Source organism: Phallusia mammillata, chromosome 8 (assembly GCF_965637545.1).
Source record: "Phallusia mammillata chromosome 8, kaPhaMamm4.hap1.1, whole genome shotgun sequence".
Taxonomy (NCBI): domain Eukaryota; kingdom Metazoa; phylum Chordata; class Ascidiacea; order Phlebobranchia; family Ascidiidae; genus Phallusia; species Phallusia mammillata.
The window spans coordinates 9,098,979-9,120,631 of record NC_137259.1 but is presented as its reverse complement, the minus strand read 5'-3'; the positions used below and the strand labels follow the sequence as shown (position 1 = coordinate 9,120,631).

The 21,653-nt window shown below is 37.6% G+C and overlaps 3 protein-coding genes across 3 annotated transcripts; 1 reads left to right on the top strand and 2 right to left on the bottom strand.

The window, feature by feature from the left end:
- The first annotated feature begins 11 nt into the window (after positions 1-11).
- LOC145203693 (uncharacterized) lies at positions 12-16,094 on the top strand. Its single transcript, XM_080075962.1, has 32 exons — positions 12-351; positions 888-962; positions 1,020-1,089; positions 1,162-1,220; positions 1,286-1,343; positions 1,406-1,550; positions 1,613-1,770; positions 1,841-2,048; positions 2,115-2,439; positions 2,497-2,637; positions 2,754-2,864; positions 3,439-3,637; positions 3,700-3,841; positions 3,908-4,005; positions 4,219-4,376; positions 4,605-4,705; positions 4,771-4,945; positions 5,286-5,549; positions 5,724-5,885; positions 6,344-6,433; positions 6,499-6,602; positions 6,915-6,988; positions 7,059-7,189; positions 7,330-7,463; positions 7,749-7,970; positions 11,099-11,215; positions 11,402-11,506; positions 12,172-12,381; positions 12,681-12,878; positions 13,373-13,474; positions 13,647-13,727; positions 15,802-16,094. Exons 1-32 carry the CDS (start codon positions 312-314, stop codon positions 15,850-15,852), a joined length of 4,308 nt encoding a protein of 1,435 aa, XP_079932088.1. The 5' UTR covers positions 12-311; the 3' UTR covers positions 15,853-16,094.
- A 163-nt stretch (positions 16,095-16,257) lies between these two features.
- LOC145203701 (claudin-1-like) lies at positions 16,258-18,472 on the bottom strand. The gene is made up of 4 exons (XM_080075976.1): positions 18,241-18,472; positions 17,263-17,354; positions 17,007-17,198; positions 16,258-16,837 (listed from the first exon to the last, which is right to left on the bottom strand). The coding sequence occupies exons 1-4, from the start codon at positions 18,380-18,382 to the stop codon at positions 16,565-16,567; spliced, it is 699 nt and encodes a 232-aa protein (XP_079932102.1). The 5' UTR covers positions 18,383-18,472; the 3' UTR covers positions 16,258-16,564.
- A 1,085-nt stretch (positions 18,473-19,557) lies between these two features.
- On the bottom strand, positions 19,558-21,200 carry LOC145203702 (claudin-1-like). The gene is made up of 4 exons (XM_080075977.1): positions 20,924-21,200; positions 20,779-20,870; positions 20,397-20,591; positions 19,558-20,037 (listed from the first exon to the last, which is right to left on the bottom strand). Exons 1-4 carry the CDS (start codon positions 21,063-21,065, stop codon positions 19,804-19,806), a joined length of 663 nt encoding a protein of 220 aa, XP_079932103.1. The 5' UTR covers positions 21,066-21,200; the 3' UTR covers positions 19,558-19,803.
- Between the last annotated feature and the right edge of the window lie 453 nt (positions 21,201-21,653).

The window sequence follows — 21,653 nt, the reverse complement described above, 5'->3', positions numbered from 1 at the left end:
AAGAGAAAAGACCGATGGAAGAGGACGTTGAGTACACGCTAGGCTCACAGAGCGCAGTACCGCCGCCGGCTCCCTTGTGCTTGTATGGCAGAGAAGCGCTTCAAGGACGCAGCAGCAGGACAAAGAGGCTGATCGCGACATATTGGATCACATATTAGATTTGAGGCAAATGGTGACAAACAATCGTTCGACATATACGTCGCTACTGGATTCAGAGAAGAAGCTCAACAACTTGTTAAAGTATCATCATATTAAATAGATAATACAACTTTACAGTTGCAAGACTTTAAAGTGGAAAGTTGGCTACCAACATGTCTCGGCGCAAACAATCCGCCCCATGCAAAGTTGGAGGTACGTTATGTTTAGTTTTATAATCATAGCTTAAAAGTTGCATCCATGGTCACCACACGGTTTTAATTATGTGCTTAGTGTATTTGTGTGTGAGTAAAGGCAAAGACGTAATGATTTTAACCAACTGACACAGTAGCTCTGGAATGGTTAGTTTCCGTTTGGTTGCTGTGCTTGGATCTTTGACTTAAGAGCAGGCCTTCTGCGCGAAGCAGCGTTGTGACAGAAGCGCCGAGAGAAGTCTTCTCTCGCGCGTGCGCGCACACCCATGCACGCAAGGCGTATGTTCCATTTCTCCGTCTGTACAAAGAGCGCGCTTCGTTTCACTTTATCAGTGAGGAATTGTGTGCCTTGGATGCGTAGTGCACGCGCGACTCGCTCGCCAATAGGATCGGCTTCCACCACACCTCCATCTCAGCGTTCAGGAAACACTGGCTGCTTTGCTGCTACGCTTCAAATGGCGTCGCAAATGCTCCTGATATGACACCATCCACTGTTTCCCCCATCCAAAGTACATGTTGTTGTTTACATAATTTCAGGCAATTCACCATCAAGTTACAGCCACACTGAAAATGATGAGAATATTTCCAGTTTATCTTTTACTTGTTCACCATGTAAGTTACAATAATGAAAATTTAAGACTGTCAATGTTTTACCTGTATTCCAAACAGTGGATGATGAAGAAGATTCAAAGTCATCTTCCCCAAAATCATTGATACAAAATGAAAGGGTGCCAATTGGGTTAGTATTTGTACCTGTTACAAAGTGATTGATTGCCTTTTTCATGCGCTTCTTTTTGTTTAATGTTAAAAGGTTGAAAGCATATAGCATCTCAAGTACCAACTCCAGCTTATGTTCCAGTGGAAGTAAGGGTAATAACAAAACAAAAGTTATTTTTAGACTATATGTTCTATATCTACATGTATACTGTTTTTAGCTGCATCATCACAAGAGGAACCCATTCAAAAGCCGCCACCAGGGGATGTTAAAACTCTGTAAGTTACGGATGTAATAAGGGAAGGATACTAACTAAACATTCAAAACTATTTTGTTGTAGATGCTTGTCAAACTACAGCAAATCCTCTGATGAATCTGAACCAAAAAACAAAAGATTTTCAGCTCGCATTCGTGCCAAAGTGATATCAAAAGCACAGACTCCAGGTTTGGAAAATGAGGCAAAATCTTCATCTATAACTCTTTTGGTAAGCATAAATGAATTTAAACAATGTAAGTATTTGTTACACACTAAAGTCATTTTTAACAGAATCAAAGTAACTCTGGGTTACATAGAAGAAATTTGCTTGACAAGGGCAGAAAATTGTCTTGTGAAGAGGAGTTGACATGTCCAATATGTTTCAAAACATTTATGTCAAGATATGGACTGCTAACTCACACTGAAATCCATGGGACTCCTGAACTCAAGTAATTTGACATTATTATGTTAAGTTGTACCAGTGTCTGTGTGCTACATACCAACACTTATTTGGTTTAGATGCCTCATTTGCAACTTAGGATTTAGTAGAAGATCTGCTTTTGTTGCTCATCAAGTACACTACCATGGTGAAGAAAAGTATACAGATGATTCCAGTTTATTTCAGGTTCAAAACGGCAAACAAAGAAGTGTGGGAAGTGTACCAACTGGTTTCAGTGACTTGGCATTTATTGATTTTACATGCAAAAAGTTTCCAGCAATAGCAGAGGTACATACATGCTTATTACTTAATTAGTGGATATTTGTACCGTTTAACAAGATATAAATGTTCCAGAACTTGTGTGTTCAACAAAAACATCAACTCACAGAAAAGGACCGAAGACATTTTTTTATGTGCAAAAAATGTGATGTTCTCTTTCCCACCTTGTTTGTGTTAAAGTTTCATTTGAAGCACAGTCACTCAACACCGAATGGAAATTTATCTCTTCCAAAACTCACTATATCTGGAAAGACATACATTCTTAACAGTGAAAGGATTAGTTTTGGTGTAAGCATTGACACCACAAGTGCTTCTACCAACCCTTCAAGTTTCCTAAATGGTTTGATGTCTCGCAATTTTATGCAAGCCTTGCAACTTAAGAGTGTGACAGAAAGTAAAGGTTTGTAAAAGATGCAGGTAAATATGTAGCTTATGTTTGACAAGCAATTATTTCCAGATGTTTCATGTGCAAACAGGCCCTGTGCTTATGGTGTTGATGACCCATCCATTCGTACCTCCCCACTGGTGGCCTACCTCGGTGTACCTCAATGGCTACGCAACAATAACACTCAAACTAACTGGTGTGCAAATGAATCAGGTGCAACAGAATTGCTTTACTTTTTATTCTATATGCAGTTTTTAAAGCATACTGTGGTATATATTTGTTAAATCCAAATAAACTGGTTATTTAACAATGATTTTTTTATAAAATAGAGGCAAGCATTAGACCACCACTAAAAATGAAACTTTTACGTTGCAAACCTGTGCCAGGCATTGATGAACCAACTATTTCATCTGCAGAAAGCTACTCTGTAAACAACAAAGGTAAAGCTGTGGCAAAATTTTCTTGTTGTATTATATATAATACATTAATTATGATGGAATCACAACGACAGGATTACGTTTCCTATTGTCTACATTTCATCAAAAAGTGAAAAGCTGAACTTTCCTTGTTTTGATTAAAAAGATCTATTTAAACTCTCACATTCACCTACAGTCAAGTACAGAAAACATAGTACATCCTGAGCCCATTTTTCTGACACCATTTGACAGACTACAAAAACTCAACTAATTTGTAAACATTTTTTTGAACAGTTAAATGAATTAGTGAAATAGTGTTGCTTGTTTAAACAGTTGTAAATTGCAATACACAAATGTCTAACTATGCAACCTTGCTGTGTAAAGCTTCTGGAAATTGCACTGCATGTTTAAATATATTTTTAGGTTAATCAGAAATTGACTTAGGTTTTTCACCTTTATTTCTGTATTTTTTGTTGCATATATCCTACCAAAAAGATGATTGTTTTAGCCATTTTGTGCGCTACAATTTATTCGTGACAAATTGTACAACCTATATGTCTAAAAGGTTATTGATTTTGAGGTACACATTTTGTCACAGATCTTGCAAATAGAACAAAAACAAATGATGGTTGTGCATGTATGATATGTGGAGAGCAGTTTGCAACTAGTGGTGCAGTTGATGCTCACCGAGCTGGAACAACATGTGGAATTGGGGTCCGCACATCTTCAAATGGAAGAAAACTGTTCTGGTGTCGTTTGTGTGACTACGCATCATTTGAAAAAAGTACCATCTTAAGGTGTGTTAAAAGCATTAATAAAGAGTTGATAAATACAAACTAACACTTTTTGTTCCATAAAGGCATCAAAGGACTCACACAGGTATTCGCCCTTACTCATGTAAATTTTGTAGCTTGGCCTTTACAACCAAAGCCAACTGTGAACGGCACATCCGTAAACGCCACCAAGGCGACGTAGATACTGAAATGGATGTCAAATCGTCGGTAACTATACACATGCGTGTTTACGAACACGACAAGCCTGCGAATTCACAGTGGTATTTTCTACAGGTTTTATGTGATCAAGATTTACTAAAACAAGCAAGATCGGGTGGAGAAGCTGTTCCCACACAGCAGAATATCACACCTTCCCGAGAGCGTTTGTTCCGGTCTGTTTTTTTATTGGCTGATTCACATCTTTGTATTAGTTTTATATTGATATGTTTTTGACTTATCACAGCGTAATATACGTAACGTTGATTGTGTTCAATTAAAACTTTAGTTTGAAAAGGTTCTGCTTCCGTCTGTGCTAGATCGGGAGTAACTCCACAGTAAATCAACAACAATGCGCTGTATTGTAACAAGCGCTTAAATCCATTTAGGTTCCGCTGTCGGATGTGCAGAGCAATGTTTAGTTCACGAAGTAATGGTGCTCGGCATGTTATGGATAAGCATGGCGTGTTCAGCAGAAAAGGAGCAAACGAAATGATCTCTTGTGTGTTTTCCGCCGCCGAATACCATCAGGGGAACGAACCACGACGTAAGTTATTTTCTGGGTTTGTTTCGCGCTGTAGGCGTGGAAATAAAACTTGGGTCACTGATGTAACTCTATTTGGTTTGGCCAAGTTTAATCTCGTTGTCATAGTTTGTACGGACAATGTATGTAAGTTTTGTGTTCAAATATTTCAAAGTTGTCAGTCCATTTTTACTGCTGCTATGCAAGCCTTATTTTTAAACGGGTTTTCAGCTATTTTTCTGATTTGTACAGCGTTAACTTCAACCTCGAATACTGGAACTCGGACTCAAAAAGTCGAAGATTTTGCTTCTTCAAGAAAGACATTTTTGGGGAATATTAGGACGGCGTTTATAGTAAGTGATGATTTTACCCATATCCGTTAAATCTTTCTTGTATCATCAAAGTTGTTGTGTTGCAGGCACCGAAAACAGCACCAAAGAGACGAGCTGTTATTCAATCAGACCCTCGTCCTGTCAAAGTTCCTCGTCTTATTCCACTGCAACAAATCCAAGCTTATAGAGACACTGCTCAAAAGTTGCACGATCACTTCCGGGATAATTATTCAGATATTTTGGAGACGATGGGAATCTCGGGTAAACACTGTTAACATATTGCCTTATCGCCTGTCCAGCTAGTTTGGATTTGTGGCTGATTAATCAATTAATCAAGAGGTTTTTCTTTGTGTCGTTAACGCAAACCTCTTGAAGCAAAACTTTTTCTGTAAAAATATGCTGTTACTCAAACGTTCGTTTTAGGATTTGTATAAAAGTGCATGAGCAATTAAAATTATATTATGTGATTCAATTTTCCAGTAAGCAAGTCTACATTGTGAAAAGTTCTGTAGAAACGCCATAATCTTCAACCATTTTAGCTTTAATACATATACTTTCATTTTGCAAAACGAGTCGAGCTTGATTTCCTGCATTGTTATAGATTACAGAAAAGATACGAAAGACATTCGTAAAATGTCATCGACACTTGTGAGTCTGCTGGCATCAACTAGTTCTCTGCTTATTGACAACGCAATCCGAAAATCATCATCGCCTGCAAGTAGCAGTAAAAGCTCTGTATTGAACGTGTCAAAAAATGTTGAAACATCGTTCGTAACCGACGAAGCAGTGACGGATTCTAATGCTTTCATGGAAACGAATGAGAGCGTTGAACATCATTGGAAAAACGACGATGTCAGCGACAAAGGTTTGTAGTTTACTAAACTGGTCTTTGTTGATAAACAGTTTGCGGCATTTTCCGAAAAAACGCAGCATATCATTCACCAGATTTAATTGTTACAACTTTTGAAACAGTGAAACTAATTTTGCATTTGTCTAAAACCATTATTTATCCTTTTACAATCGTTGTGTTTTTAAATAGATTCCGCATATCATGACCTCGTGCAGATGTACGCAGACGGAAAATGGGAAAGTCTTGTTGCCTCGGCAGAAGACGAAGAAAAAAACCTACTACCGGAACAAACGAACTTGCGTTTATCTCAACAAAACGAAGGATTCGAGGAGCTCAGTCAGCCACACGAAGGTATTGTGGTTTGAAAATAATAGAATAAACAAAAAATGTCGAGTTATCGCGATCACCGTTGTGTGGAAACAGAAAATGCCGACGTAGTTAACCAAGCGTTGACGTAGCATAAACTCAACGTTATTGCACACTACATTGGTGTTTTGAAACTAGACAGTAGATCAATGAGTTTTGGATGTTTGGTACGTTTTAAAGACTTAAAACTATAAAAACAACAACTCCACCTAAAAGTGAAATGGCCAACAAAGTTCGGCCAACAATGCATCGTCTTTTTCACTAAACCCCTACTCAACATATATTTTTGCAAAACTTGGTATATGGCATAAGTCATTGGCATCCTCAGTAACTAACAATAATTAAAAAATTTGACTTTTATTGTATATATAGATAAAAATAAACAATAAAAGAGCAACTGCACTCTAAACACTTTTGTCTTCTTTCAACTCCATTTTATTCAGATGTTCATGAAAAGGAGTCCTCTTCCGATTTGACAAGCATAAAAAAATTGGTGGACTTTGTTCATCAACCAGGACCTATTCTTATAAATGGTGGGTGTCCTTTTTTGCTTTTGTCCGAGTTTGAAAACTTGACTCACATGTTCCCTAATTAACAGGTTACAACAACACCAAGGTTTCAAGTGGAAATGATGGCAAAACATCAAAAAATGAAGCAAGAGGAAAATATAGGATGGTCGCCATAAAACCAAAGAACACTGAGGTTTTACTTTATTTTTAAAGTTTACGTTACTATTTTGTTTATGCAATTGTTTCAATGACAAGCATGACGAATAAAATATTGATTGATTGATTTAGATTCTTGTAATGAGTTAAAAACTCGGTGATTGTAAACAATGGCTTGGCCCAAAACGCTGAGCAAGAACAATAACGGCAAACATGCCACGCATTAATTGTCATATCAAATGGAAAGGTCAGTAACTGTTCACCAAGCCCGTTGCATTTGGAAATTGATAAACCAACACAAATTGTTTAAGTTTCTGTTAACGGCATAGTATGTTGTTGTCGCTTTCAGACGATCCAGATTAACTCGGGTTTAGCTTGGAAGTTTGTTCCATATCCTCCTGAGATGCGCGACGAGAAAGGAAGGTAGGTGGATATTCATAGATGGTCATTGGTGCCTGAGCGTTTCAAGTTATTCGTTATTGTAAACGTAAAGGTATATGAAAGTTTCGGAACAGACAAAGAAAACGACAATCCCCACCCGTTCCATCTCGTCATACCTCAATGATTCCACGCGTCCAACGATGGTGTCTATGTCTGGGTCCTCTAATTCAAAAGTAACTACAGGTAATAAGCTCTTTACTGCCAAAATGGTTACAAAAATACTGACGTATCAAAGTAAATCTTAGTTAAGGCAGCTGTGGATTTACTTTACGTGGAGTGTCAATCGTCTTCTCCTAACAGTTTTATTTGCTTATTTTTTACAGGTTTTGAAGAAAGAAAAAGCCGCTTTCTGGGAAATCGCTTACAGTACCGCAGCAGAAAGTGTCCAAAGTGCAGTAAAACATTTCCTTGGGCTTCTTCTTTAAGAAGACACATAATGACACACACAGGATTAAAGGTTAGTGCAAATAGTTAAAATGGTAAAAACGACATATGAATCGAAGAATAGAATATTGAAAAACATGTAACTTGTAAAGATTATCACCACCATAAATCTTTATTGTTCGTTTGCCTTCACCTGTTTACTTCTAACGGAATTAACAAAAATCATGCAATTACAGCCTTACAGCGCAGCAACAGTTACGTTAACGCGCAAGCTCACAACCAATTTAGGTACAAAAATGTCTTCCTTTCCCCTCTCATTTTAAATGCACTTCAAACCATATGATTGTTTGGATTGTAGCCATACATGTGTGCTCGCTGCTCCATGAGATTCACGACTCGATCCAACTTGTTGCGTCACGCCTACCGACGTCATAACGTTTCACGAGATGCGGATGAGCGACACCGAGTGTTGATAGCTCTCACACCACGACAACAGCAGGAGTATGCGGTGACTGAAGCTGAACAAACTCTTGCAAATCCTGAACAAGAATTGAACGAAGATGAGGAACCGAATACGCCTGTAAGTTGACGACCACTGCAGTATTTATGGGTCCCCTTCCCTGAAGGGGACACATATTATTTTTGTCCGTATTTTTTTTTTCTTTCTTCTTTTTTCTGTCTAACGCTGGTTTGTGAGACGCGTTTGGTCAAGTAAGAGTGCTTCAAATTTATTCAAATTTACAGAGATGTTAGTTAATAATCCAAATTTGATCCTCCTGAAGTTTGACCCCGTTTGACCCAGCGGTTCACCCACAGGCCCCCTAAACGTAAATTTTTTAACGCTGGTTTGGTAAAGAAAAAGTGTTTCAAATTTATTTAAATTTGGACATATGTTAGTTATCAATCTGAACTTGATCCTCTAGAAGTTTGACCCCGAATGACCCAGCGGTTCACCCAGAGGCCCCCGAAACGTAAATTTTTTAACGCTGGTTTTTATCGCTCGTGTAGTAAAGAAGGAGTGCTTTAAATTTATTCAAATTTGGACATATGTTAGTTATCAATCTGAACTTGATCTTCTAGAAGTTTGACCCCGAATGACCCAGAGGTTCACCCACAGGCCCCCGAAACGTAAATGTGTCTAACGCTCGTTTGGTCAAGAAAGACACTGTAGGCAGAAGTACCAAGAGAGTAACTCACTGGTTTACGATAGCGGGAGGGCTCAGCTTGACGTCGGACAGACGTTTTACGAGACGTCGTTTCAGTGATTAGAAATCAGCTGTTTTGCACAGCAATGCTATGTCGTTTTATTAAGTTATCACTCACATTTTTAGTTTTGGCGAAAGTTTTACACCTATGACGTGATTTAAACCTAATAACCGTGCTTCGGTTTTGTATATGTCAAGAAAAACTTTGGTTTTCAAAGAAAAGATGAAAAAGTTAACTTGACTTTTTTGCCAAATAAATGTTTTTTTAAATGCTCGTTGGCGGCCAACGCCGCATGATCACGGGTTACTTAAGGTCAACTAGTCGGTATTACAAACACAGTTCAACTTTCTTCATAACGTAGCGTTTTTTGTCAATTAATTTAGGAGTCAATACTCAAGGCATGTATAAATTAGGCTTAACAGTATTGTTGAACACTAAGGACGGCATGCTATTGAAAACGGTGTCAAAAGATCAAACAGTCGTTTGGCGTGTGCACACTGAGAGGTTACTACAGGTCAATGGTACTCGTTTTGCGAAACAAAGTTAAATGAAAAACAATTTGTTATGTATACACTTAATAATAGTGCAAAAAGAATACGAACAAATTTTTTTTATTGTTGGGTTAATGCTTTCTAAAAATCTGTCCTTAAGAATCTAAAAATCACCGCAACATTTGTTTACTGTAAATCCGCACAAACACGCATGTGGGAACCTATTAGTTTTTGTTAACAAAAACAATCATAAGTTATGTGTAGATCAAATGATGTGTATAGTAAATTGGAAAATATCGTATAGAATATATAAAATGGAAGTATATCAGAAAGCCACTCTTCTAGTTACACATAGGTTAATTATTATGGGTCCCCTTCTAGAAGGGGACACATATTGTTTTTGTCCGTATTTTTCTTTTTTCTGTCTAACGCTGGTTTGTGAGACGCGTTTGGTCAAGAAAGAGTGCTTCAAATTTATACAAATTTGCAGAGATGTTAGTTAATAATCCAAATTTGATCCTCCTGAAGTTTGACCCCGATTGGCCCAGCGGTTCACCCACAGGCCCCCAAAACGTAAACTTTTTAAAACCGTTGTACTGACGAAAGTACAGCGTCTTGGAGTTTCATGCTTTGTTGTTTGGTGCAATGTAAGGTTTTTTAAAGAATTTTGTATCTTTTTTTCGGATTCACCCATTTTTCACCCTTTAAACCCCGAAATAATCAGTATTAGTTTTAAGGCAGAAATACAAGCCCTATGGTGCAGAAATATTTAAAAAAAATAACAATTGTTTAAGCAGGGTATTCGTTTAGTATTTAAAGTTTTGCCAGTTACTTTTACAACCCATAATATGTGTACGCTATCAGTCAGATAGAAGTCCCAAGGGAGGAATTCACTGGTTTATGATTAAGGCGGCAGAGCGGGAGTGCTCAGCTTGACGTCCGGACAGACGTTTTACGAAACAGTCGTTTGGGTGATTAGAAATCAGCTGTTTTTTTGTGTAGCAATGCTGTGTCGTTTTATTGAGTTATCACGCGCATTTTCAGTTTTGGCGAAGTTTTTACACCTAAGACGTAATTTAAACTCGATAAACGTACTTCGGTTTCGTTTATGTCAGGCAAAACGTCGTTGATCAACATAAATATGAAAAAATAAACTTAACTTTTTCAAACGCCGCGATAAATGGTCTTTAAATTCTCGTTGTCAGCTTGGCCGTCGCATAACCACGGGTCACTAAAGGTCAACTTGTAGGCATTACATCACAGTTAAGAATTTTTCGTCATAACGTATCTTCTTTACTTTTGACAAATCAATTGAAGAATCAGTACTTAAGTGATGTATAAATTAGGCTGAACGGTATTGTTAAACACTAAGGACTGCATGCTGTTAAAACAGTGTCAAAAGGTCATTAAACGGTCGTTTTTGCGAAACAAAGTTAAGTGAAAAACAAGTTTTTTGTATACCTTTGTAGCAAACGACTTTTTTTATATAGTGTCTAATATAACAGTTAAGGCTTTCTAGGAAAATATGTGTTTAAAAACTGAACTTAAACGACAATATCAAGGTCAAAGCAAGAGATTAAATTGAAAGTATTTTCCCCGTTCTTTTTTCACCGATTTTTTGTAATTATATGACAATAATGATGCAAAAAGAATACGGACAAAAACTTTTACGGACAAAAAAGTTAAGTTAATGCTCTGTGAAAAATTTGTCCTTAAGAATATAAAAATAACCGCAACATAGGTTTACCGTAAATCTGCATAAACACGCGTGTGGGGACCCATTCGTTTTTGCTTGCAAAAACAATCATACATGTAGATACAATTGTGTATAGTATAGTAAATTGGTAAATATCGTATAGAATATATAAAATTGAAGTATATCAGAAAGCCACTTTTCTAGTATTAATTATAAGTAAAGGCATGCTAACAATAACTCAACTTGGGCTGCGTTTATTTTTGTGTGTACTGTGTTGAATTTAAAAAATCAAAATAAATCTAAAAACTGTTTCAGGCGGAAGAAGTTCCGGAGGAAGTTCAGGACAATGACGTTGCTGACGACGACGACACGAAAAACTCGAGTTCACAACACGAATCACAGGTGAAGAAAGAAGCGGATACTACAAACAAGGTGAACTGGAAATTTGTATGTATTTTGTACAGTTAACCAAGTTGTAATGCTGTTGTGGTTAAAATAAGTTTTGTAATACAATCCTGACTACTTCGTAGCATGTAGTAGTAAATGAATGTTGGTGACTTGAATCCTGCAGTGACGCTGTTGTTTTATATGTGACTTAACACACTTGTGCATTGACAGCGATTCAGTTGCGGCTTATGTGGCGTTTTGTTTGCCAACCGATCCAATGTGGTTCGTCATTTGCACCGCCTGCATAGCATCACTAAAGATGACGACAACTTCCGGGTAGGTTGCGTAGTTGCAATTTGATCATTCGTGTTTAAGGCCTTCAACTAAGCTGTGGTATGTCAGGCATTTGTTTGTTTCCTCACGACATAAAGTTTGCTCGTTTGCATATTGTATTCGATTGCCAAGTGTTGGACAATGAAGAGCTGACTTACTAAGCAGAGTCATTTGTACAGAGCATCGCATTTTGAATTGCCTGGTACTAATTCAAGTACTACTTTTACTTCCCAAAAACGTCAACGACAAACAATGTAAACAACGTGATTTGAAGGTTAACTTTTTCTACCACCTCATTGTTTTATGGGCAAAAAAATGATTGTCAACCTACAGTTACAATAATGCGTTAACTTACCGATTTACAAACGAGTGTTGCTCTTCCAGCAGTTTTATTATATGCAACCGACATTTCAATGTCCCATAGGAGTGGCCTTCGTCAGGATAGTGCCATATCTTGAAACACAGTTCTTTAGCGACAAAAGCATCGTTAACACACCACAAAGACAGCGATAACAAGAACGTCAAACCGTCTGTTGTTTGTAATAAAACTCCTGGAAGAGCAATACTTGTTCATATATTATGCTTGGCAGTAACAGCTTATTTTGTGGATGTATTTCTGTGAAAAAACATGTACAACTTCAAAACTTATAAAAGGTATCGTTTTTTAGTCGTTGTTGGTGAAGATTGATAAACAAGCACCGACACCAGCCACTATTCTCCCATCCACCCCTGTTATTCCACCTGATGTAAGCTCAACGTCGAAAGATGAAGATGAAGACCTGAAAAAATTAAGTAGTCCTGTGTCCAAACCTTCTAACTCGGTAAAGGCTGAAACACCAAATACCAGCGAAAGTCCAGCGGCATTAACACCAAATAAGGCAAGTAACTGGTTTTCAGTTCATCTTGGTTCAACACCACGTAGGCAACATTGTACCGTCATGTAAAGTGCATCTTAGGATCTATAGAAGATTTGACAGTTAAAACATCACGCTTTTTGTGATGGAAATGTAGACCATTTCTTGTTTGACTTATTTTTAAGGTGCGTTATCGGGAAGACAGATACTGGTTGCTTTGTTGTTTTTGTGAAGCACATGTCAAAGATGTACCACGCCATCGAAACAGCTGTTTTGCTCGCCATCGAAACAGCTGTTTTTTTACAGTTTGTGTTTAATTCCAGGCTTTTAAATGCACCATCTGCTCTGTGGGTTTCACGAAGCGGAACAATGCGGCTCGTCACGTTCAACAGCAACATCACATATCGCGTCATCGCTCCAACTTCGCGCAACTTATTGAGCGACTGAATAATTCACCCGAAAACTCCCAGGACGAAGCACCTCAAGAATCACCGGTTGTCAAAAAACGACAAGAAAAATCGGTTTGTTAACTAAAAAAAGTTTACCATAGTTTTATCTCTCATTTTTTTAGTTTTTTGGTTTGGTCCCATGACAATTGAATCGAAATAAGTATCGTTTGCTGTGTTGTCCTATCCCTAGTCCCGCTAGCCTCTAAGGTGGCTCAAACTGTTTAACAATGTACTAAGTGAATTAATGTATTGTGTAAGATAGCTTTTTTAAAACTTGTGATTGTGGTGTATGGATTGAAGTACGGTGTCTGACTGCATAAACATTAGACGTTAATCATGCTTTGCTGAATATATAAGCTGTTGCAGGCATAATATCAATTATTATGTCTACTTCAATTGTATAAAAAAAAATGCCAGATGATCTCTATAAAGGTCATGCTTCGGTGAACATAGGTTCTAATTTAGAGCAACAAATATCCATTTTAAATACATCATACTACATGGGCAAAAGACAATACGACTAAATTCGCCCTTGAGAATTTCTACGTTTGGTTTTGTTGTGCTAGAGTACTGACGTCAAACCGAACTCAGAACAATTGTCAAAGGCGATGAAAATGCATACTTCCCCGCCTCTTTGGAGAAGCCAAAGAGTTGCTGCAAAACGGAAGGTAACCGAAAATCAAATGTGAATAATTAAATGTTTGATTTGAAAACCTTTACTTTAAATATTTTTTCATTCGTCAAAGCTGTGTTGCTTATCGGTTATTTGTTTGGTTAAATAGATTTATCAAATACATAACCATTGAAATCTTGTCGGTATTATAACCAATTAATTTTTAGTTGGGTCAATCTACTGAACAAGCTGTAGAATCGACACCTACACCGCCCAAAACCAGAGACCATGATCACCAACGATCAAAGGTACCTTTGTTATAAGCACGGTAGACGTTAATTACGGCTCGAACCTTTTTCATTAAAAAATCGGCCGAAACAAAACTTGAGTGAATGAAATTAATATCTAAACTCTCAATATCGCCAATGTAAAACACATACTTTTGTCTTATAAATAGCCCATACTCCTAACAAAAAAATATTTCTACTAGGTTTTGGACTAGTGATGTACTGAAGTTTCGGTTGTCCGAAGCGTATTGGCCTTTTGCCGATGTTTTGGCCCAACTTTTTGAAAACTCGGCCGAAACAGTACTTTCGACAGAGTGAAATTAATGTGTAAACTCTTAATATCGCCTGTAAAAATCATTATAAATTACCTGTTGTATCCAGAAAACACGAGCCACGTTGTCTGCAAAATATTAGGTGTTTTGTTAAGCTTACGGATCGGGGTTTCCGCCAGATATTCGGTTTTAGCCCAAGCCGTATGAGTCGATTTCGGTGCATCACTGGTTGGGACCCTAGGAAATCGCCCACCCAAGGATTGATTGTAATTGATTTCAGGGTTTTGAGACAACAATTTCACACCTTCTAGTGTTACCATGAACAGATAATAATCAACGTATGGTGGCATCTGTTGCAATGTAACCTAGCTCTAAGTGGCAGCCAAACTATATGACAAAATAAAAAAGAAAAACGAACCGTTTGGCCATGCTACATAGTATTCACCACACATAAGTAGAATAAGCATTTTTTACATGAACCTTATAACAATAAGTACTGTGGCACACCGGGTCATTAGGTTAATTTTAGCGAGAATATGGCGTCTCATCATCTTTAATCAAAGTCATAATCATATGCAGATAAACGTGAGGTCGACCATAGTTCTATGTAAAGTGGTAGGGGAAAAAAATTAGGTTAATGCCCTGATTAGTAAATAACATCTGGCGAACCAGCTAAGCTTTGCAGCGGAAATTTCTCCCATTTGTCATATTTTGTCCAATAGAGCATGCTATTTTTGTGCAATGCACGCCGTTAGTGAGTGTGTGTGTAGTGTGTGTAGTTTACCGAAGTTAAATGACTCAAAGTTTGAACCCAGTTGATCTAGTGCAGGAATTCTAACACTTTTTGAACATGGGAGCTAAATATAAAATCCATTCTTGCTCAAAAACATATTGGGAGACATACTCCTTTTTTGCGTCAACCACTTAAATTTGACACGTCACGTTCCTCGTTAGCCAAAAAAGTCAATATTTTTTTGCCTTTAAGAACGACCAAATCGACGCAATATCTAAATCAAAAATCGACTTCATGCTCTGGTTACACCTAGACGCTCTCCTCGCAATAACCCACAATTCTGGCTGTGTTACTATAGGCAACTCTCTTTAACTTTGCTCACAATTCGTATTTTTAATCTATATGTTGTCATAATTTTGGCACATGTATAATTGTGTACAGTTGATTATTTTCACAGTCAAGGAGAGGCTAATGAATGTATAAAATTGACCTCGTTTATTCTACTTTTTATATCCATAGCGTCTGTTTTGTAAACTTACCTAATACTGAAACTTGACTCTCTTCTAATTACCTGCAACAAGTCAAAATTAATTTAGTGGTTTTTAAAAAGTGAATTAGTAACTTTTCCGTTGTCCCCCAATTTGGCAGTTGGAAGAGTTACAATAAGGATAAAATATGTTTCCTTATGTCGCACTGTAATTTTTGCCAGTGATAAGGCGAGACCTAGGATGGACACGGTTGACCTATTTGCGCTCGCATTTCTGTCAACGAGGTAATTTGAAAATGTTGCGTAAATCCGCCGGTTTGTGCAATCCGACCCATTTGGCAAGATAAATCCTTATAATTCTTTTGTAATGAATAACTGCAGTGAGACGTTGACTGAACAGGTCAATTGAAGTGCAACTGTTGTAACTTTTAACATTTGTTTTTACTTCAATGTTTTTATTTTACTTTTAGTTCAGCCCTTTCTTTAGTTGTGCCTGTAACTTCTTTTTTGAATTGTTTGGTTTGCCAGAAGTTTCCGTGAACTATTGCACCTGCTTTATGTAACCCATGTATATTTAATTGGTTTTGTTTGTATCATCTTTAGATACAACTGTCAACGTCATCTTACAAATCGTCACGGCGCCGAAGACATTAAACTAATTTGTTCAGGATATTCTCCAAAGACCTCCACCGTCACTTCCACGTCAAAGATCGAAACAATACTGCTGATACTTCAATATTTTTTGGTTCCCCCTTATTTTAAATCTCTGTGTTAAACTGTTTTTATCAAGAAAGGGGTTGATTGTTTGACTGAAATCATGTCGATTGTGTTTGTACCTTTTTGATGAGTGAGTGAAATCGTGTATGTTATTTCATTAAAATTCTAGTTAAAATGTGTACGATTGGTTGGTTTTATTAACAATTATTGTCGCACTACAAGCTTTGAGGTGCTGCCAATAAGTAAATGTTGGCGATTGCGCCAGGAGGTGTAGCGTTGTGTACTATTTAACATAGTTTAATTGCACTTGAAATATTTTTTCTGAATATGACGAAAACAAAATGGTTGACTAATTTTATTTATTTTTATTTCAAAAGCCGGTTCCCACAGATATGAATTGACAAATAATCAAAAAGCAGTTACGTATTTTATCTTAATTGATTATACTGCAAAGCTCGAGTTGTTTGTACAAAACCTGTGCAAAATTTGCCGTAGGTTAATGTTTTTTCCTGGGTGTCAGTATTTACAAAATTTCAACAGAATTATCAAAAAACTACAGGTAATGGAAACAGCAAGACGGCGGTTCTACAAAATCTAAGCAAACCAGGCGACGACAATGACGTAACAAGGCATCTAAAATTGTTCTCCTTCACACATAGTCCACATCCTTATCTCTTGGTCGCACGGCCCTGTAGCTCTCTCTGAATGATTGCCTCACTCGTCGAATTCCTTTGCCGACTTTGCCCCTGTTCCAGTACTCGTCGTCTTCGGATTCAGTATAGGCACTTCCACACATCATAACCGCTCCACCGAGAATGCCGACACCCATGGCTGCCCATCCGAGGAAAAGTGATGTGCCAAAAACGTAGCGCAGACCAACATCATCGGCAAAAAATGCAGACGCGTCGTATTCTTGTACGACCTGTTTTTGAAAGAAATGTCCAGACTTTACTGCATCGTGTTTGCAATTGTAAAAATGCGAAATTAACCCCACAATAATTTAAAGTATGCGGAAAACCTTTTAAAGTAGCCTACTTATTAAATAAAACAAAACAATGGTCGAGCAAAGTGTACAAGAAAAGTTAAATAACCTGGTGTCCGTAGTAGGAGACAGCAATTCCAATGCAAAAAGCTGACAGCATCCACAACCCAGCTGCAATTTTCGCCACACGACTTTTGAGTTTGTTGTTATCTATGCACTTGGTGCATTCCATACCGAATATTGACAGGAGAAGTGCAAAAAGTCCAAAGATGATTGCGCACATAGCGAGGCCACGGGCAACCTGCAACAAACGAACGTGAGTTTGAGCTTTCTTTCTTTCCAGATTTGTTTTTTGACAAACAAACCTGAAGTTGTGTTGGAAGTCCAAGAAAGAAAGCATCAAAGTCATCGCACTGCCACAAGCCAGTAGGGTAGGAAGTACAACGGATCCAGATGCCTGTAGGTAAAAATAGCATCCGTTATACAAATTTATGTTTCAATCCCCATACAAATTGGCTTGTAAACGTTTGGGCAAATCTGAAAAACTAAGTGAACCGGCAAACATGGGTTAAAATAAAAGCAGAAAACGGTTGGGATAATGAAATGACAAATCTAGTACAGGATCACAGGACAACACAGAATATATTGGCTCTGACTGGTGATAAATATCGAACAAAGAACACCCTGAATTTAGTGCTGACTGCTGATGCTATACGTGGGCGTCTAAACTCGTCACTACAATGAGCCTGGTCTTTATCACATGACTATCTTAGTATGACGTTACGTTGGATGAACAAAGGGTTAAAATTACTTCACCGACAGACAACGATCGGTCACCCGTGTCCTTCTGTAGTGCTGTGTACGTGCAACCATCACAATCACCATTAAACTTAAACTCAACACTTTTTATTGTGTTTTTTGGAGTCATCCATTACATTTACAAACTACAAAACATCACTGCGTATCGTTGTGGTGACATTTAAATCACAACATACCGCATTTTTAGCATCATCGAAATAGTCTTTTGTGTAGTTTACGTTTTCAGATTAAAATTTATAAATCACATGAGGTAACATAAATTGGTGGTCATCAGTTAATATTAGGTATTTGTTTGGATTGGTGAAATTTTTGAAATTGGCTACATACAAATCCATGTTAAAATCATTTATATTAGATCTGTCTGAGTGTGGACCGATCATGTAACGTAACTCAACACCTTCAACAGCGTTTCCTAACATTTGTCAATGGTGTTTCAGAAATACCTTATCAATGTCATTCTCCCAGGTATTATCGAAAATGCGAATTTAAAAACAGAAAATAACGTTTTATTTAGTTTTACTGACCTTGATGTCGAACAATTGCTTCGATAACTTCCCCGGATGGATCGTTACGACGCCATTCCGGCAAAATAACGGCAAGATAAGTACAGATGGCTGCTATAAGACAAATCACCAGTCCAATGATTTGTAATGCACTGTTTGCCATATTTCGGAAACTTGAAAGAGTGTCTTAGGTACAATTTGTTGTCTAAATGCTTTTTTTAATATTTTTATGCTGCAAGTCAAAGATCGTTTAAAGTTAAATCATTTTTGCTTCAAGAAAATAATAAATTAAAAAATACAACGTAACTCCTAAACTTCAATACAGGCAAAAAGTCAAACATACTGGCGCAAACTCGTAGTTCACTAGTCTGTTAGCCAATCGCGTAAAGCCTGTACTTTGAATAGCCCTTGAAACGCGAAATGCGCCCCTTACAACACCACAGCGGGACAAAAGTCTCCGAGTGGTTCGCTTGGCTGCTCACGGATAAAGGCGGGCTATATCGAATGTTGTGAATTTTTGTTTCTTGCTTTGTCGGGAACTACTGGTGATGTCATTACAGTTAGGAGTTTTCTCTCAACCCGTATTCTTTTTGCGGAAATAAATACAAAATTGCGTCACATCCCTAACGTATAACCTAACGCAAATTAGCAATGTGATAACTTTCGCTTTGCCTAAATTTGTTAGAATTAAAGACGACAGGCGCCAGGATAAAAGGCCAGTTATATGTGTAGTAACAGAAAATCTTAAACAAAAATAAAATAAAATGAAAATAGTTACATTGTATTCCCTGTTCCCTAGAATAAAATGTTGAGCATTAGTATCTTTTTGAAATAGCATTCTGTAACGACGAATCTCTCATTTTTTAAATAATGTTTTAACAGAAACTGGATTGCTCATTTCTCCATAGGGTGCTGGTCCTTCGACTGCTTCCTTTTTTGGCCATAGGCGTGTGATTATAGGAGCCCCCATTCATGGGCACGGGACGTGACGCGCCGTGCGAAACCCAATACGATTTCAACGATCGGCCCCCGCCATTTCACAAAGCGAAAATGTTGATACAAGAATCAATTCAACTGTGTCGAATTTTCCTGGAGTTGTTACGCAATTTACGGTTGAGCTAAACGAAACTAGAACACAAATTTATTTCAACAGGTAAGTTTTCAATTTTAGCACAACATCAAAGGACGCTATTAAGGTATTGATGTCACCTAATAGGGTAACCCTATCAAAACTTGTTTGATGAAACAAGATCCATGCTACAATATCATCACTTAGATGTGCTCGTTTAATCTTCAAACTGCTGGACAGTGAACTTTCATAAAAAGGTTGAAGACAGCTTTTCATTAGAAACATTGTGTATTGCACTTTGTATTCTGTACACGACATAAATACATTGCTTATCAACACTTGAAACAGTCACTCGGCAAGCTATTCTGGTCGCTATTGACAGCTAGCTATTGATTGTGGCTGAATTTTTGTAGTGTTACATGAGCATCAAACGGCTGTAGTCCGGTAGCACGTTTTAAAAATTAAGACACACGCCATACATAACTTATGCTTGTGTGCTGTATGTGCACAATTAATCATACATATTCAGTGCTGAAATCGGCCTTGTTTGGAATACCAGGTGGCCTGTAAGCGGTAGATAAATAGGAAATGTTTTGTTCATCATCGTCGCTGCGACTTCCAGCCGCCAACAAACTTCCACCGACCGAACAAGTGACAAGCGCTGCCCAACCAACATACAGACACGATCCAAAAATGAATTTTTCCCCTTCAACAGTTCTGTCCACGTCTCTGCGGTACTGATTTAACACCTACACGTGAAATAAAACTTCAAAATTTCGAATATAGGATGGGAAACGGATATTAAAGTTATGTTATCTACTTGGCATACGTAAAAAAATAAAGTTTTGAGAAAAATATTAGGAAAATAACCAACATCTTGCTGTACCAACCAGCAATTCCTTAGCTGAACTGAATTAAACCAACGTGTAGCACCTGCCAAATTACCACGCGCCTTCTCGAAAAAAATCTTCCCTTTTTATGCGTTTAATAAACAGATTTTATGATCGACTATGTCTAGAGGTCTTCATCACCATTTTGTAACAAAATCTTTTCGGACATTGGAAATATTTTTTTGCAATATCACACTTTATATAAATGTAACTATTACCGAGTTTGCGTAATATGAGACTGCGACACCCATCAGCCCTCCAGAAAGTACCCACATAACCCCAGCAAGCAGAGACATCTTTTGCTTCGATGTGGGACTTGAACTCAAGCATGACGTACACTCCATTCCGAGTACCGAAAAAACAAACGCTAAGGCTCCCAGCACAACAGCAGTACACGAAAATCCTCGACCAATCTGAAAAACGAAAAACTTACACTTTCACTGCATTAGGCTACCCAACGAACTATGAGCGCTTGCAAAAAAAAACTTTTTTAAAACGTCTCTCTACTTTTTTGTGTACAAAGCAAATTAAAACATAAAAAATGCAGACAACAAAATTGCAAGTAGAAAAAAATATGCTAAAACATATGTAATTTCGTACCTGAACTGGCAAAGGCAAGCCAACGAAAAACGTGTTAATATCAGTACATTGCCACTGACCGGTGGAGTAGGCAATACATTCAATCCAAATACCTAAAAAACTACAAAATATTTAGGGTCCAAACAAAAACCTATTGTATAGTTACCTTCATAAATACTTGACATTTCCAACGTTTCTTTTGATGGTCCATTGCGTCGCCAATGCGGCAGAATAGTTGCCAATAAAACACATGTTCCTCCAATCGCAGCTATAATAAAACCAGCCAATTGACAGCCAGCATTTGTCATTTTTAGTTGTTGCCTGAACAAAGTCCAAATATCAATGATGGAACCAATCCATACCTGACTGTAAAATGACTGACCCGAATATCTTAACTAAAACTGATATCAGTAAGTTAAGAAGCACATGACCTCTCTCATATGAACAATTATAATAATGCTATATTATGCATAGTCCTGTGATTCCCGCTGTGTGGCCTACATATTAAATAGTAAATCCCTAATGCGCATAAGCTTACAAAATAACGCCATATTGAACACGCTGGTACACTATTGATAAAAGCGTTTGGCTGCTATGTCGCAATTACTTTAAATTCACGTTCGATCCACTGCGAACGAGCAAGGTTCAATATACTCTTGAGCAGGCGTGATGTAAGCAGCATATTTAAAAAATCAATATCACCCGAAGTTTGTCTCTGTAAGCATTATCACAATTTGCCGGAAAACAATTGCCAGAAAACATTGCCATATTTTGAGAGTAAAGAACATTTTTTTGTGACATGCTGTATTTACGTACGTAAGGTGAAAGCTTGCTTCAGTAAAGCGTTAAGACTAACCGACACGGTTCGTTTCCAAACTCTTCGTTGGAACTACATC

Coding starts and splice junctions, on each gene's coding strand:
- LOC145203693 (XM_080075962.1), top strand. CDS start 312: ATGTCTCGGCGCAAACAATCCGCCCCATGCAAAGTTGGAG. Junction 2,049..2,114: donor AGTTTCCAGCAATAGCAGAG/GTACATACATGC, acceptor TAAATGTTCCAG/AACTTGTGTGTTCAACAAAA. Junction 12,382..12,680: donor CGGCATTAACACCAAATAAG/GCAAGTAACTGG, acceptor GTTTAATTCCAG/GCTTTTAAATGCACCATCTG.
- LOC145203701 (XM_080075976.1), bottom strand. CDS start 18,382: ATGGCAAACAGTGCATTACAAATCATTGGACTGGTGATTTGTCTTATA. Junction 17,199..17,262: donor GACTTCCAACACAACTTCAG/GTTTGTTTGTCA, acceptor CGTTTGTTGCAG/GTTGCCCGTGGCCTCGCTAT. Junction 16,838..17,006: donor TCTCCTACTACGGACACCAG/GTTATTTAACTT, acceptor TTTCAAAAACAG/GTCGTACAAGAATACGACGC.
- LOC145203702 (XM_080075977.1), bottom strand. CDS start 21,065: ATGACAAATGCTGGCTGTCAATTGGCTGGTTTTATTATAGCTGCGATT. Junction 20,592..20,778: donor GCTTGCCTTTGCCAGTTCAG/GTACGAAATTAC, acceptor TTCGTTTTTCAG/ATTGGTCGAGGATTTTCGTG. Junction 20,038..20,396: donor TCTCATATTACGCAAACTCG/GTAATAGTTACA, acceptor TTTCACGTGTAG/GTGTTAAATCAGTACCGCAG.